At 37.1% G+C, this 15,820-nt stretch overlaps 1 protein-coding gene across 2 annotated transcripts in view; it reads left to right on the forward strand.

The window, feature by feature from the left end:
* Window positions 1-15,820, forward strand: part of phf24 (PHD finger protein 24) — a 56,605-nt gene that overhangs the window by 25,069 nt on the left and 15,716 nt on the right. For both annotated transcript variants that reach the window (XM_059358285.1, XM_059358286.1), the window contains exons 4-6: window positions 10,581-10,659; window positions 11,258-11,460; window positions 14,795-14,961. In XM_059358285.1, the coding sequence (XP_059214268.1) occupies window positions 10,581-10,659; window positions 11,258-11,460; window positions 14,795-14,961 (449 nt within the window). The remainder of the gene's footprint in view (window positions 1-10,580; window positions 10,660-11,257; window positions 11,461-14,794; window positions 14,962-15,820) is intronic.

Below are 15,820 nucleotides of genomic sequence, written 5' to 3' on the forward strand. Positions count from 1 at the left end.
TGTGAGTGTGAATGTACACACAGCATATTAACAATAGCACACGTTTTAAGTGTCTCTGCAGGAAAAGCACAGGTGGGACTAATATCATTAATGATTTCTCTGTTTCCTTTAAGTGTCGGTGACAGTAACGTTTAGTAACAACAGCTGAGCATATTTGCTGGCGACAGTTGTCATAGCAGCAGGTGAAAACAACAGTTGTTGTCTTGAACTTTCACCTGCATTAGCTTTTAATTTGCTGTTTATCATATAAGTGATAAAACGGGCTGCTGTAATTTGAAAATTACGCCTTTTAATGTATAAGAATTGTTGGAAAATGGACCATCCTTGTTGTTAGCGACTGACTGGCTGGCATATATTATGTGTTCAAACCAAGGTTATAATCGTTATGGATTTTTCATTAGTTTTAGTTTTAATTTCGTTGTCAATTTTTGTTTTCAAATTCAGTTAGTTTTAATTAGTTTATAGAGTGTGTTTGCTAGTTTTAATTTGTTTGGATTTTTTTTGGGAAATGCTTAGTTTTAGTTTAGTTTTTATTAGTTTTAGTGTTAGTTTTAGTTTTTTTGTAATGGGGTATTTGTTGGGTGCGAGATTCAAAAAGGTCACAATAAATATTTCCTTTATTTCCTTTGTCTGATCCATCTTAGCCCCAATAAGTTTATTAAGTCATAAAACCAGAGGGATTAAATAGATTTTATATCAAACAAAAAAAGTTTACGTATGAAAAAAGTTGACAAAGACGAAAACGAAGGACATTTTCACTATAATTTTAGTTAGTTTTAGTTAGTTTTGTAACCACAAAATACAGTTTCAGTTCGTTATCATTTTTCAAAAAACTCTCTATAATAACCTTGGTTCAAAACATTGTTCAACGTCATACATCAAGTTTTTTTTTTTTTTTTAACTTTTTTTATTGGGTTTTGCAGATGAGTACAATTGTATTAAAACATACACAAAAAGTAAATTAGTCTTTTTTTTTTATAGAAAAAACAAACAAACAACAGAAAAAAAAAAGTGATCATTGAAGTATTGCTGCATACCCGAACAACTCACAGAACTAGAACAGCCATAAAAAAACAAAAAAAATAAAAATAAAAATAAAAACAAACACAGGCACATCAGTCAGGCAATAGTAAACTGCAATTGATATAGCAACAGACATCCTAAATCAAACTGTCGTCTTAACAAATTGTAGGAATGGGCCCCATAGTTTCCCAAATTTACTGGAGCAGCCAGATAAAAAAAGTCATACATCAAGTTAGAAGCATCAGCATCATATAGTCAATTATATAGGCTAACTATGTTTTTTTTAGCAATGGTGATAGAAGGACAATGAGCTCTTTGGCTTTCTAGCAGGCAGATTATTACAGCAGCTGTTGTACTGCACCACTGTAGTGCTGCCATGTTTTTATTGGGAAACAAATTCAGCTAGAGGTCACATGAAGTGAGATTTGGGAGCGCTTTTATGCTTTTTTTTTCTTTTTTCAAAAGAATAAAACAAATGCCTAGCTCCTCATCAGGAATTCAAGTCCATTGCCAAAACCGATGAAACCTCTGGTGCTCGTCGAGAGGCGTAATGCAATCGGTTTTAATTCAAGCATAAACAGCTGAAGGGTACTTTTGCTGGAGGACCCTTCAGAGTTGAGTGGGGGCTCCGCTGTCTTTCGCCAGCCATGAGAAGCAAAATCAGTTGCCAAAGTTGCGCTTGGAGGGGGATGTTTTCACACAATCAGAGAGAGGACACTGAAAGGTCCTCTTTCTTTGGCTGGTTCCTCCGGTGTGTGAGTAATGGGGGCGGAAGTAGACAATTCAATGAGGTAGAGAGAGAACTGTTTTGTTCAAATCGTGAATTCTAGTTCTCGTAGCTAAAGAAACCAGCTTTTTTTTGTTAGCACATGTCATTCAGCTGTTACAAATACCCCCCTTTTCCGTCGCATCTGACATTTAATTTCACACGGCCACTGCAAGCCGCTGCTGGCAGATGGATGGAAATTCCTTGAAAGTGGATTTACAGTCAGCCTTCAAAGCGGACTGCTGCATGTATGGCTCAGTGGCAGCCAATTAGACAGCGGGAAAGTGCATGAACACGAGTGACCTTTCTTTATAGCGCAGCACTTGCTGCAAGCTCATAAGCGGTCCTGAGGGTTTACATCACAGGGTCATGATTCAAGCAAAGTAAAGGGTGCCTTTCTATGGCAGAAATGCTGAATGTGTAAGATAAGCATTTTGAGTCCTGCTTGTGTCCACCATGATTGATTAGCTGCAATATGTTTCTGGGAAGCTAGTATACAGGTACAAAAGAGCACAAGTAACATTTGAGTTCAATTATGAATGGTTGTCAAAGGAGGACAAAGGGAAGAAAAAGAAGTCTGGGTACCTTGTCCAAACATCCAGGTGCACTCATACAGAATGACTGTGGTAACATGGGCAGGTGGCTCACAATACCACCACCTAGAGAAACAAGAGAAGAGCTAAAATGATGCTAATGCTAACACTGTAAGGCAAACAACATGGGTTTTGAACAGCTTTCAGGCGTGGCTAATTCTCAGTTCTTGACATTTATCCTATCTTTTCTCAGTTCTGAATGCTGCACACTGTCTTTATAGTTAAAATTATGTGTTGATGTTTAAAATTTAAATTGTCATGTTAGTGTTAGTGGCTACAGGTACCTCCTTATTTTGTGAATGAAAGTGCACACAAGTACTATACAAGTTGTAGTTGCCATGGCTTCTTTGTTGGGGAAAGTACTAGCCCTGGAGCACTTTTTTTTATTTTTATGTGTGGACAAAATTACCAATTTGGTAGGGTGTACAGAAAAGTAATACAACTAGTATTGTAATGAATGGAGTGGCATGGCATGGAGTAATAAGTAAGCTAATAATACTACTTTTAAAAAGAGTAATGAGTTATTTACAATTTAAACAAGCCTAAAGCTTTTTAATGTTTTTTTAATGTAATGAATTTCACTGTAAAAATAACAGTAAAATACTGGCAGCAGGGATGCCAGTATTTAAGTGTTATTTTACAGTCCATGTACTATAATTCATTTTAACAGAATATTATCTTATTTTGGATTACAGTATGTGACCGTAGGGTAACGGTGGGTGTTGTGGTTATTTTACAGGGCATTTATCGTAATTTATCAAACAGTATAATACCGTTTAATGCTGTTAAATTACAGTTATCTATTGTTAATTGACCAATTTAACTGTTAATTTACATGTGAGGGATGAATATTTAACAGTTTTTTACTATTATTATGAAATACAGTAGGATATTGTTAATCCACCGTAAATACACAGGAATTTTTTATAGATCTGTTGTCTAAAAGCAATATCACACTCCAGTTGGTGCTGTTATACTGTATATAATCACAGCCTGCATAGCTGTTGTATGATATACAGTACAACAGCACTCCCTCTTGTGTGAAATTGCTTAAATAAACCAAAAATGACTTACAGGCTCTGCAGACATGAGGGGGAAGTGCAGGGTTGGCTGATCAGTCTCTTCATTTATTTTACAGCTTTTTTCACTAACACATCCTTCACTGTGTCATCTGATTCATTGCTCACAAAGAAATACTGATTTTTGCAGCTTTGAAATCAATAAGAGGCTTTTTTTTAAACTTCCTGCTCTGACACTGAGCCAAAATGTGGGTTATTTAAAGCTGTTTGAACACACAATCAACACTGTCATGTTTCTGAACAGGACAGACTTAAAGAACTCTTTATGCAAGCTGCCAGAATAAGATTAGAATGTGTTGGTATTATTATATTTTATTCCCAGGGGCCTTTTGTGCCCTTTTTTTCTTTTTAACCGATGCTGTCAGCAGCTGTTGCGTTAACCCTTAAAACCCTTTTAAGGTTTTGAATAGGACATTAATATAAGTTTAGATGAACAGACATAGCAGTATAATTATATCTTCCATAACGGATGGCCAGTTTCATTGTTTGGCAGACAGCTGGTGTTACTAGGGGTAACACTTGATGAATAACATTGCAGATTAGAGATGCACAGAAACGATGAACAAACAAAGGAAACAGCTTCCTGATGACAGCGTGATCGCTCTGCTTTCTTCTTTATTGATTCTCATTTCACTCTGAGAGTGACAAATAGATACAGATAAATAGATACTTTATGAATTCCTGTGGGAGTTTAAGTGTAATCAGGAGATCAAGAGGATGCAGCACGGTGGAGTTTAACTAAGGACATTTAATTTTACTTCACTTGAGCTGAACATTATACGCTCACTTTATTACATCTAGTGGTGGAAAGTAACTAAGTACATTTACTCAAGTACTGTACTTAAGTACAATTTTGGCGTACTTTTACCTGAGCATTTCCATTTTATGCAACTTTTTACTTCTACTTCACTACATTTTTAGGCAAATATTGTAGTTTTTACTCTGCTACATTTAGCTGACAGCTTTACTTACTTTACATGTCAAGATTTAAGTGATTAGACTTTTTTTTCTTTACAAAATGTAAACACTGCTTACATCAAAGCATCAATACAAATAATCTTATCATATATTTACAATATATAAAACAAACCACTATTACTAAGATATGACACTTTAACCCTCCTAATATGTTCCTCTTTAACAGAAACAGCCATAACTCAAGGCATGTTTAATCATCCAAAAGTATCCGAAGCTAAAAAATCCCAATAAACAGTTTTTATTCATTATATTTCATTAATTAGTCCATTACTAACCATTTCAATCAAAATGTAGTGGTGTTCTTTACCTCTCACAGGTCAGGTTCAATGAGGATAATTCACTTGTTTTTCATAAAAAAATGCATGTTAAAACTTTTTTGATGTACATTGGAAAGATATGTATATATATATATATATAAATACAATGTTTTACATGACATTGATTTTTATTTTATTTTATTTGATATTTTTAATTTTTTTATTTTCATGAAAAAATACTTTTAACTATATTTAAAAAATAATTTTAAACTTTGAAATGGGTCAATTTTACCCGCAACATAAGAGGAGGGTTAAGAACATTTTGCTGATAAATCCTAAATATATTTATTTAAATAAGGTTTTGAATGCAGGATTTTAAACTGGAGTATTACTAATTTTACTTAAGTAAAGGATCTGAATACTTCTCCCACAACCATGCATATGGATACTAATAAAAAAAACACACAATACAATGAAAAAACTAGACAAAAAACGGGAATACAGAGTGATATGGCACTTAATTTTCAATTGGTGTAATTTTGCACACATCCTGCATGGCTAAGGAAAATTATATTTCAATTACTGGACAAGTGATTTCAATATCAAAAGATAAACATGACTGAGAGATACATTTCTCTGTGAAACACAATAGTTTGAAGACATTTTCATCTATGATATTACAGCTCTGTACAAAATATTCTGAAAGAGAGCAGCCACTAGAGAATAGAACAATGTGGAAGAAAGCATGGAGGCTTTTTCAGTCGTCTCAGTCAGATTAGGCCCCTCAGAGTAATAGTTCCACTCTGTTGAAATGATATATATCAAACTTTTAGCAAGGACGCAGCGTCCCAGACTGCATCTCCACACTTTTTTTTGGAGTGTTGCAGACAGTATTGCATTTCAAAGTCTAACTGCAGTAACTACTTAAAGCATGGGTCTCAAACTCGCGGCCCGCAGGCCAATTGCGGCCCTCACTACGATATTTTGTGGCCCTCACCTTGATATGACAGTTTAATGTGAGTTTTATATGAATGGCACTTTACCGTGGTGTGTGTGGAAGGTCCTTTTATTGCGCAAGTTGGACCTTTTTTTTACTTGTTTCTATGACGACGTTAACAAAAAGAAAGGCAGCTGCTACCGGAGCGTTTATTATCTGCCGTGTTGTTGTTACCGGAAGAAGTGGAAATGTTATGTAATGAAATTCTGTGTCTTTTTTGATAATTTTGAGTATTTTTAGGTCATTTTGTGTCTTTTTTTAAAGTAATTTAGTGTTTTTTCAGTCATTTTGTGTCTTTTTTTTTGTAATTCTGTGTCTTTTTTTGGTCATCAATTTAGTTCTTTTCTGTAATTTTGTGTCTTATTTAGTAATTTTGTGTCTTTTTTGGTCATTATGTGTCTTTTTTAAAGTAATTTGGTTTTTTCTGTCATTTTGTGTCTTTTTTGTAATTGTGTGTCTTTTTTAAGTAATTTAGTTTTTTTCTGTCATTTTGTGTCTTTTTTAAAGTAATTTAGTGTTTTTTCTGTCATTTTGTGTCTTTTTTGGGGTCATTTTGTGTCTTTTTAAAGTAATTTAGTTTTTTTTCTGTCATTTTGTGTCTTTTCTTGGTCATTTTGATACTGCTTCCAGCAGCCCCCAGGTAATTTGAGACCCTGATCTAGATGATAATTTCCCTATCAAATAAACTTATAATTTCTATTACTCTTGTCTTCAATTTTCAACACAATGAAGAAACACAAGGCCACACTGTATCACAGTCAGACCTTGGTAAGTGAACTTACTGCGGTCTGCTTTGTTTTTTAGTTGGATTTTGTAATTACTGCTATTTTTGTATCATTATTTCTCTGAAATTAAGCAAATTGAAATCTTAAATTTTGTCACAAGATAAAACAGACATCAAGAGGTTCATTTTTTAGTTATAACTCAATTTCAACCAAATATGTAGTTACTGCTGTAAGGCTTTGTAGGGCAGAGTATGTGGGTCTATTATTAACATTCAGAGCTTCGTTTTTTTGATTTTCTTGCCTTTAGAGTGGTCATTAAAGGCAATATTGGTGCGTTAATCTGGCATAATTGAGAGAATAAAATAAATTAATACAGGAAGGAAGACAATTGTGAGTGAGATTCCCGTAGCCATTAAATATTAAGTAAATTAAGCAGCACCACCCACGCATTATGAGAAAGTCAACAAATAAGCATCACCATTCCCTACATAGGAGCAAGACACACAGACAGTTGTTTAGCCAAGTTCTTGTTGTTGCTTTGTGTCTCTCTGTAGAGATTTTTTTCACTTTGTAAGTGGTTTGGTCTTTCGTTGTAGTTGTTTTCAGTCTCTCTAGTAATTTTATGTCTTTGTAGATTCTCTTTGTGGTTGTTTTACCCCTTTCAACAGTTAATGTGAGTCTCTTAGTGGCTACTTTTAGTCTCTTTGAAGTTGTTTTGTTTCTCTTTCTGCTCATCTCGTTTCCTATTGTAGTGATTTCATGTCTCTTTCTGGTTGTTTTGCTCTATTTTAAAGTCGTTGTCAGTCTCTTTGTTGTCTCTTTGTGTCCCTTTGCATCTCTTTGTAGTTGTTATTGCCTCTTTATAATCATTTTGAGTCTCTTTATAGTCGTTTTGAGTCTCTTTATAGTTGTTTTATTTCTTTTTGTAGTCATTGTATGTGTCTGTTGTTCAGAATCATTTTGTGGTCTCTTTGTAGTTGTCTTTAGTCTCTTTGTAGTTGTTGTTGGCTCTTTTTAATCATTTTGAGTCTCAATATAGTCGTTCAATTTCTTTTTGTGCTATTTTGTTTCTTTGTAGTCATTGTATGTGTCTTTGAAGTTGTTCTGTGTCTCTTCATGGTTGTTTTGCCCCTTTTCTTGGTTGTTCAGAATCATTTTGTGGTCTCTTTGTAGTTGTTTTGGTCTCTTTGTAGTCATTTTATATTTATTTGTGGTCACCTTAAGTATATTCCTGGTTGACATGTGTCTCTTAGACTGACATTTTGTCGCTGATGGCCAGGGGGGCCCCCTGACACCCTCCTGGGCCCCTTCAGAAATCCATCCGTGCACCCACTTCCAGCACCTAGACAAGAAGAACTGTGTTGTATTCAAGGTATAGTGTGAAAACATGAATTAATAACATACACATCCAGTACACTCTCTTGATCTGTAAACTCCTCAGACAGCGGGGGAGCAAGGTGTTGGCAGTTACTGTGATCTTGATGACAGGTTGAAGACATGCAGGAGGACATCGCACAGCTTGTTGGCACCCTTGTTCAGCTCCCAGTAGCTGATATAATGAGGGTACATTGGACTTGTCTTATAGAAAATGCTGGGGATAGATGAGTTCAGTCAGGGCCAGTGTGAACTTCTCATTATATTTATTTCATCCTTTAAAATGTATTTGGTTTTACTTTAGCAATTCTAATAATTGTTGGTTGACATTAAAATATCTCTTTCTATCCATTCCCCTGTTATTACATATCCCTATTTAATTTGACTGTTATTTGCAGAGCTTGAGGATATGTTTTTTCATCTGTTTTGTGAGAGTGGGCGATTGCACATTTTAATTTAGATTTCATTATGTGGATTTTGAAGCCCTGACAGATTGGAGCGGTGATTAATGCCTATGTAAACAAACTGGAATTGATTTACGTCCGTAATCCCACCGGGATCATTAAAGTTTTACCATGCCACTTATGTGATAAATAATGTACAAATAATATACAAATTTAAATATTTAAATCTGCGTCTCATGTGATTTTCCTTGCCTGTGGATTTGCTGACGTCTGGGAAGAAATGTATATCTTACACACAACCTTTATGATGTTTATTTTGCATAACTCTGTATACATGCATAATGTGTGGAAATCTGCATTCGTCAGCAGATGCTCTCAGATTAAGCTCTGCCCTATGCCATTAACGCTGAGCTGTCTGGCATTTACGTAATGTTACACTGTTTGATTTTCATATTAAATATGGCTGAAGTTTCAAAATAATGCGATATAGATGTATAAAAAGTAAACCCTGTGAGCAAAAAAACACTTTTTTTACTCTCAGCTCAACAGATTTCTATAATTGGCCATTTGCTCTAGGCATGTTTCTGTTACATGTAGTTACACGTTAACATCAGGGAAACCTGTAATTACATTACATTACATTACATGTCATTTAGCTGACGCTTTTGTCCAAAGCGACTTACAATAAGTGCATTCAACCTGATGGTACTAGTCATAGACCACAGGAATCAAGAAAGTACAGAACTTTAAGAGCCAACTGTCATCGCTAAAGGAGTGCTATATGTTAAAGAAGAAAAGAAGAGAAAAGAAGAAGAGCATTTAAAAAAAAAAATATATATATATATATATATATGTTAGATGACCATGACTTAACCGAGGTATTGTTGGAAGATGTGGGTCTTCAGCCTGCGGCGGAAGATGTACAGGCTGTCTGATGTCCTGATGTCGGTTGGGAGCTCGTTCCACCATTTGGGTGCCAATCTTGTCATATTAATTTCTCCCTAATTTTTGTGTCCCATTCCTGCTGGAACACGTTCGATTGTTTTTAGTTAAGTGGATTTTTATTTGTGGTTTTCCACTATAAAGTGCTACACAGGTGCAAAAGACCCAGAAACACTGGCCAACATTCCGGCATTGCGGAATGTGGTGGGCGGATAGTTGGAGGAGACGATAGTGACGTGCAACAGAGCAGCAGCAGTGCTGTGTAGTAGCACAGTGCTAATAGGCTACACAGTTAGCTCTGTAGCAGTACAGTATATGTATGTGCTGCAGCAGGATGTGTTCACTTAGCGACCTCCGTTTGTTAACAACAAGCACCGGACACTCTGTGCACAGTTAGCATGCCGGTTTGTTTACAATAAGTTGCAGACGCTGTGCACAGTTAGCGACAGTGGCCGCAGTGAGCAGTGATTCGATGACTCTCGACCAAGTGGGAGGTGTGTGTTAGACGTCACACACAAATATCAAATATCCCGCTTCACCCCGATGCCCTGTTTATATTGGTCCCGCTTTCAACAGCCCCACCAATTTTTCTCCTCTGTGACCTCTGGAGGGGGAAAATTGGTGGGATCACTTGATCCTGGCATCCTGCTTGGGGCGCATTCATAGTGTAAGCGAGATGTTACAGAGCGGTAAATGTCCCGGCATGAAGGGGCTTGTGTTTACATTCTTTCATGGATGGATTACTGAACAGACCTACCGGGCACAGGCCGAGGGGCCCAAAGTGTTAGGGCCACCCTAACTATCTAACCCTAACCCAGAGGGAGAGAGCTTAAAGAGACAGGCGCTACAACAGAGCATCTCAAACAGAGGATGACTACAAGTGCAGCAGCCATGGATAGTATTAGAAAAAAAAACATTTTTTTCAACATTAAAACATGTAAACATGTTCTTGTAACCCAAAATACTAGTACAAACCTAAAAAATAAGCATAATATGTCCCCTTTAAAGTGTACTTTAGTTCTGTTCAGGGAAAAGTTTTACTACTAGCTGTGTACCAGCAAAGTTTATTTGCTATTAAAAGTTTTTGTTTTCATGATATGAAAGTGCCCTCTAGGCACTCTGCACTTACTCTAAATGTCTTAATTGAAATTAACTGGAAATCTCTTTTGTCTTTCTGGCCTTCTTTTCCTAATGATACAATTATGACAAGAGAGCAAAACATCATGTGAGTCACCTGGGAAACAGAGTGGTTGTTAAAATGGATTCACAATCCAATACTTTGTATGCTTTTGGCTAATTGCAGCAGGCTCATCTGGGAGTGAGTCCATGCAATTAGACCACACTCACTTATTAAACAAATAATGTACCACCTGACAAACAGAAAATGTGTGAGCATCACTTTTGTATTATATTCTCTGCCCTTGTCTCACCCTTCTCTGCAGGATAATCTGAATTTACTGCTAACGGAGGAAGAGATGTACAGCCTCATGGAGACCTTCAAGCAGTGCAAGATCATCCCAGGTGAGTCACCGAACTAAGGATAGAAAATACATTTTGTTAAAGTGTGGCCGGGGGCGGTGATACTGTATGTTTTATTAAACATTTGCCAGTTAGGGAATATTTGAAGCATTTTTAGGGATGGCAATGTTGGCTGTCGACTCTTGTTTTATTTTCCAGAGGCCTAATTAGCCTTATTTTCCACATTCGTTTTCCCCTCATAAAATATAAAAGACAGTTTACAGTCAAAAGAGAAACACCACTGTGTCAGTGTTAGTCATAAACCATCATAATCCAAAAACAGATCCGATACTGTTTCTTTTTCTTGCCCTTTTAGTAACATTATAACACTATACACACAGAAAAAAAGAGGTTAAAAGTTAAAAATATATAATGAATGCCCCAAAAAAAGGTTTGTGAAAGCAACATTTTGTGTGGTGCATTCAGTGTTTTGTTCACTTAGACTTATTACATGATTTGCCCTCACCATTGTCCATGCTCAGATGTGTGGTAGGTGGTCTTGCCTTTTGTAGAGGATGAGTCACAATAAGTTAATTACGTCCTGAAGACTGCTCGGCGACTAATTAGGTCTGATGTGATGAATTGTTCCTTGCCGCTGTAGAGTCATGCCTGGTGTCAGACGAGCTGCTGCAGTACCGCCACTTTGCATCCAAGCAGCAGTTTGATAAGGACCTGACTGATGAGCAAGAGGAGGAAGTGCTGGCCCAGTTTGCAGCGCTGGATCCTGAGAAGAAGGGTCACATTGAATGGTTCGACTTCCTTTACTATGAGTCTCTGGCTGTGTTGAAGAAGTTTCGCACAGAGGTAAAGTATTAAAATGAGGAAACACATTGATTATATTCATGATATTAAACATGATGATAACACAGCAAATAAACACCCTGTTTTTGGTACAAGATCCAATTAAAAGCTCCAAATTTCCTTCGCAAAAGTCAACTAGGATGAAATGTTGGGACTTAGGGGTGCTATTGTGCATAGAGAGGCTAAGATCCACCCACCATACACTCTTGGGACCCATTGGCTATTGATGTGTTGATGATTTAGCGTCTACAAGGATCTACATTTTTTTGGGTTCTGTTGTAGCCAGCGGATACCCGGATAACCGACATCAGGGCCAAGACTTCCTCTTCCAGGCATCGGCCATTGTTTATAGTCCCATAAGGAACTTGGGACGCAAAAATGGAGTTAGAGTTGAGAGAGAACATCTACGAAGCATCTATAAAGCACACTGTCTCTCAAACACACACAGACTGCCCCTTTAGTTGCAGTCCAGAATATTTTCTCTGCCATACTATAACACAATCCTACTGTAGCCCCTTTCATACTGCGGTCCCACAAATGTCCAGCTGTATTACCAGAAAGATCTATGCAGGCTTTTTGCCTTAGGGCGTTCATAGTGATCCTGCGAAGGCGTGATATTCGTGCCCTTTCATAGTGCACTCTGGCACAGTGCTTATAGGCTAACAGTTAGCTCTGTAGCAGTACAGTGTGTATGTGCTGCAGCAGGATGTGTTCTTAGCGACCTCTGTTTGTTTACAACAAGCACCGGACACTCTGTTCACAGTTAGCGATGCCTGTTTGTTTGCAATCAGCTGCTGACACCACGTGTACAGTTAGCATGCTGGTTTGTTTACAATAAGTTGCAGACGATGTGCACAGTTAGCAACGGCAGCCACAGTGATTGGATGACTGTCGGACCAAGTGGGAGGTGTGTGTTAGAAGTCATGCGCAACGTCAAATATTCCGCCTTGCAGGGATGTCCCGTTCATAGTGGTCCCACTTCCAACAGTCCCTCCAATTTTCCTCTCTGTGACTACCTCTAGATCCTGCTTTGGGCGCGTTCATCGTGCAAGCGAGACGTTACAGAGCCGTAAATGTCCCGGCATGAGACGGCACTATGAAAGGGGCTTGTGTTTACATTCTTTCATGGATGGATTACTGAACAGACCTACTAGAGGCCGAGGGAACCAAAGTGTTAGGGCCACCATAACTGTCACATGAAATATGCCACTCAAAGAGAGACGTATCACCCAGAAAGAGACTACAGAGAGATGCAAAATGACTGCAAAGAACAAAATAACTACAAAGAAACTCAAAATGACTACAAAGTACCTCAAAATGACAACAAAATGACAACAAAAACAAAATGACAACAAAAAGACCACAGAGACAAAAAAACAAACAAAAAAAAGAGGATAAACAAGTCTGTGTGTCTTGTTCCTATTCAGGAGAGGTGGTGGGGCCTTTCTGCCCAGGGGCCCGTTGTCTCATAATCCACCCATGCATGCTTTTATTCAGTTTGTGATGAAGTGCAACGAAGTAGAGTAATGAGAGAGTCTTGTCTCGTCTCACTCCTATAAAAAAAGAGACTGTTGTTTTGCACTCAATCATTGCCAAATTGATAGTGTTTCCTTTCTTTAATTTACTGCGGCAGAGATCAGCAATTGTAATTTTCAAGCATAGTTGGTGTTTTAGTGTCTGGAAACAGAACCTGCCTCTGGTCGGCCTGAACACACTCTAATCAGCCTTGTAGAGATTGCAGGAACAAAGGTCAAACACGGCTTTATGTTGAGGTCAGTTTGATAGCACGGCTCTGGGGCAAATGCTACAAAAATGCTGGCTTGCATCCTCCTGCCTGAGTTACTAATTTTTATTGTCAGTTCACAGCAGGTTAAATATTGTGCTTTGTTTTTGGCTCAGGAGATTAAATTTGTGGACTGTGTGTGACTCTGGGGTAGCACAAGGTGAAGCAGCGCTCGCAGATTATGTCAGACGGTGCTAATGTGATTGAGCATTATTAAGGCCAAAGGAATCGGCCCTAAAATACCTTTTCAAGGCCCCTAAATTACAGCAATCAAAAGCATAAAGGGGGAAGGGAATTAATATGAGTAGATTTCTATAATTTGATTTTTATGTGCAATATCCTATGGTCCAAATCCAACTGCTGACTCATATAGATGGACATACTTTTCAGAGGCCAACATTTCCATTTTAAACATACTTTTTAAAATTGGTCTTTTGGTAGGTCTTCATTAAATGTAAGCTATAATCATTATAATTAGAAGAAATTAAATAAATCAAGACATGTAATGTTTCATTCTGCGTGTATTGGATCTATATAATGTGTGTTATAATGTGTGTTATTTCCACTTTTTGAATTTAATTACTGACATAAATAAACTTTTCTATGATATTCTAATTAATTGAGATGCACCTCTAGGGCTGGGCGATATATTGATATAAAAAATATATGTGTGAAGTAGACCATATCGCATATATCAATATAGTTCAATTTTTTTCTCTCTTTACATATAAATGATGCCCTTACCTTAGGGTTTTTCATATTTAGTTCTTTTGTAATGTTTGTTATTATTTTCTCATCTAAATATATTTACTTATTTACAGAAAAAGATTGGCCTATTTTAATTCATAGGCTATTTTTATTGAAGACATTTTTTTTTACTTAAATGTGCACTTTATGGAGCTTTGATTTAAAAAAAAAAAAAAGGTACTCCTGTTGTTATACAGTATTTATGTTCACTTAAACAAACTGTTTCAATAAAACTACTGGTGACATGTCATATTTGACTTTGACTGAACATTTGCTCTCACTTTGTGATAAAAATATCTGGATATATATCGATATATAGATACATATACAAAATGCAGCCTAAATATATCCGTATATGACTTTTGGTCCATATCGCCCAGCCCTATAATGTTCATAAGTTGTTGTTTTTTTTGTCTTAATTGCTAGTATTTTTTATATTTCTACTTGTTTATACTGTAAATTGTTTATACATTATACATTTTACTTGTTTATTTACTAATACCTCTTATATTTCTAGTTTATACTGCTGAAATTTCCCCATTGTGGGACTAACAAAGGAAACCTTAATCTTAGATATCAGAATCAGAATCGCCTTTATTGTCATTGCACTGAGTAACAAGTACTAGGACAATGAAATTAGCCATCAACCCGTCCAAACATATACATAACATACATCAATATGTGTGCATATCTGTATATGTGTAGGAGTTCAAACCTGGAGAGTCGCCTCGCCTGGCAACCCAATCAGTCAGTGTCTCAGTTCGCAGGATCTGATCCAGTCCGCCTAATCTCTTCAATTTTTTCCAGAACTCAATGGTGCGTCTGCTGACCGCCAAGGAGAGAGACACGGCGCGCTCGGTGTTCCTGGCTCTGGACCTGGATGAAGATGGCGTGATCACAAGAGCAGAATGCCGCCAGGCCCAGCAGTCCTGGTTCGACAAGCTCAACAAAGACTCGCAGTCTTGCAACGTGAGGTGAGCACACCGAAAGCGAGTCGGAAAATTCCCAAAAGGACAGAGTCAAATTCAAACCTAGGACATTAGCTTGAGTACTTTGAGGAAACAAAAGTATTCCACGTCTAGACTGAGATAAAAGGCGCCTGATGATGTTGAAGTCTGGCAGGAGTTAGGGGAGTCAGGATCTCATCTGTATGCACAAACTGCAGCTGGCAGAGGGAAAAAAGGTTGGGCTGCTTGGGGAGTAGAGACAGTTGGAAAGAAGACTGGAAGCAAGATAACAAGCTGTGTTCTTTTCTCATTACATAGCCTTCCTCTGGTTGACATAATCCGCAATAACAGGGTCCAATTTGATTGCTTTGCAGACGACACACATATTTATTTGCCCAATATATCAAAAGATAAAATCCATTGGGAGAGTTTTCTGTGTTTTTTGGCATCAGTATTGGGCAACAGAAAACTTCAGTGTGAGTTTAGTATTAAAACCTGCAATATATATTTCATTTGTCACTTTTTTCAATATAACTTGGAGAACTTGGCTTACATAATAGCACCAAATCCCATTTTATAATAAACTTTCTTAGAGGTAAACTAGTGCTCAAAAGTTTGGGGTCGCCCAGAAAATGTCTGTGTTGTTTTCTATGGAAACAAAATGTATTATTCATGAAATGAGTTACAAAATGAATAAAAAAATATAGTAAAGACATTGACAAGGGTAGAAATAATAATTTTTACCTGTACAACTTTACCTCCAGATACTCAACTAGCCTGAAGGATCATTTTATTGCTTCTCAAATCAGCACAAAACAGTTTTCATCTGTGCTAACATAATGCTCAATGAGCCTTTCAACGCTATAAACGTGGATTAACACAATGT

Source organism: Centropristis striata, chromosome 19, assembly GCF_030273125.1.
Source record: "Centropristis striata isolate RG_2023a ecotype Rhode Island chromosome 19, C.striata_1.0, whole genome shotgun sequence".
Lineage (NCBI taxonomy): Eukaryota > Metazoa > Chordata > Actinopteri > Perciformes > Serranidae > Centropristis > Centropristis striata.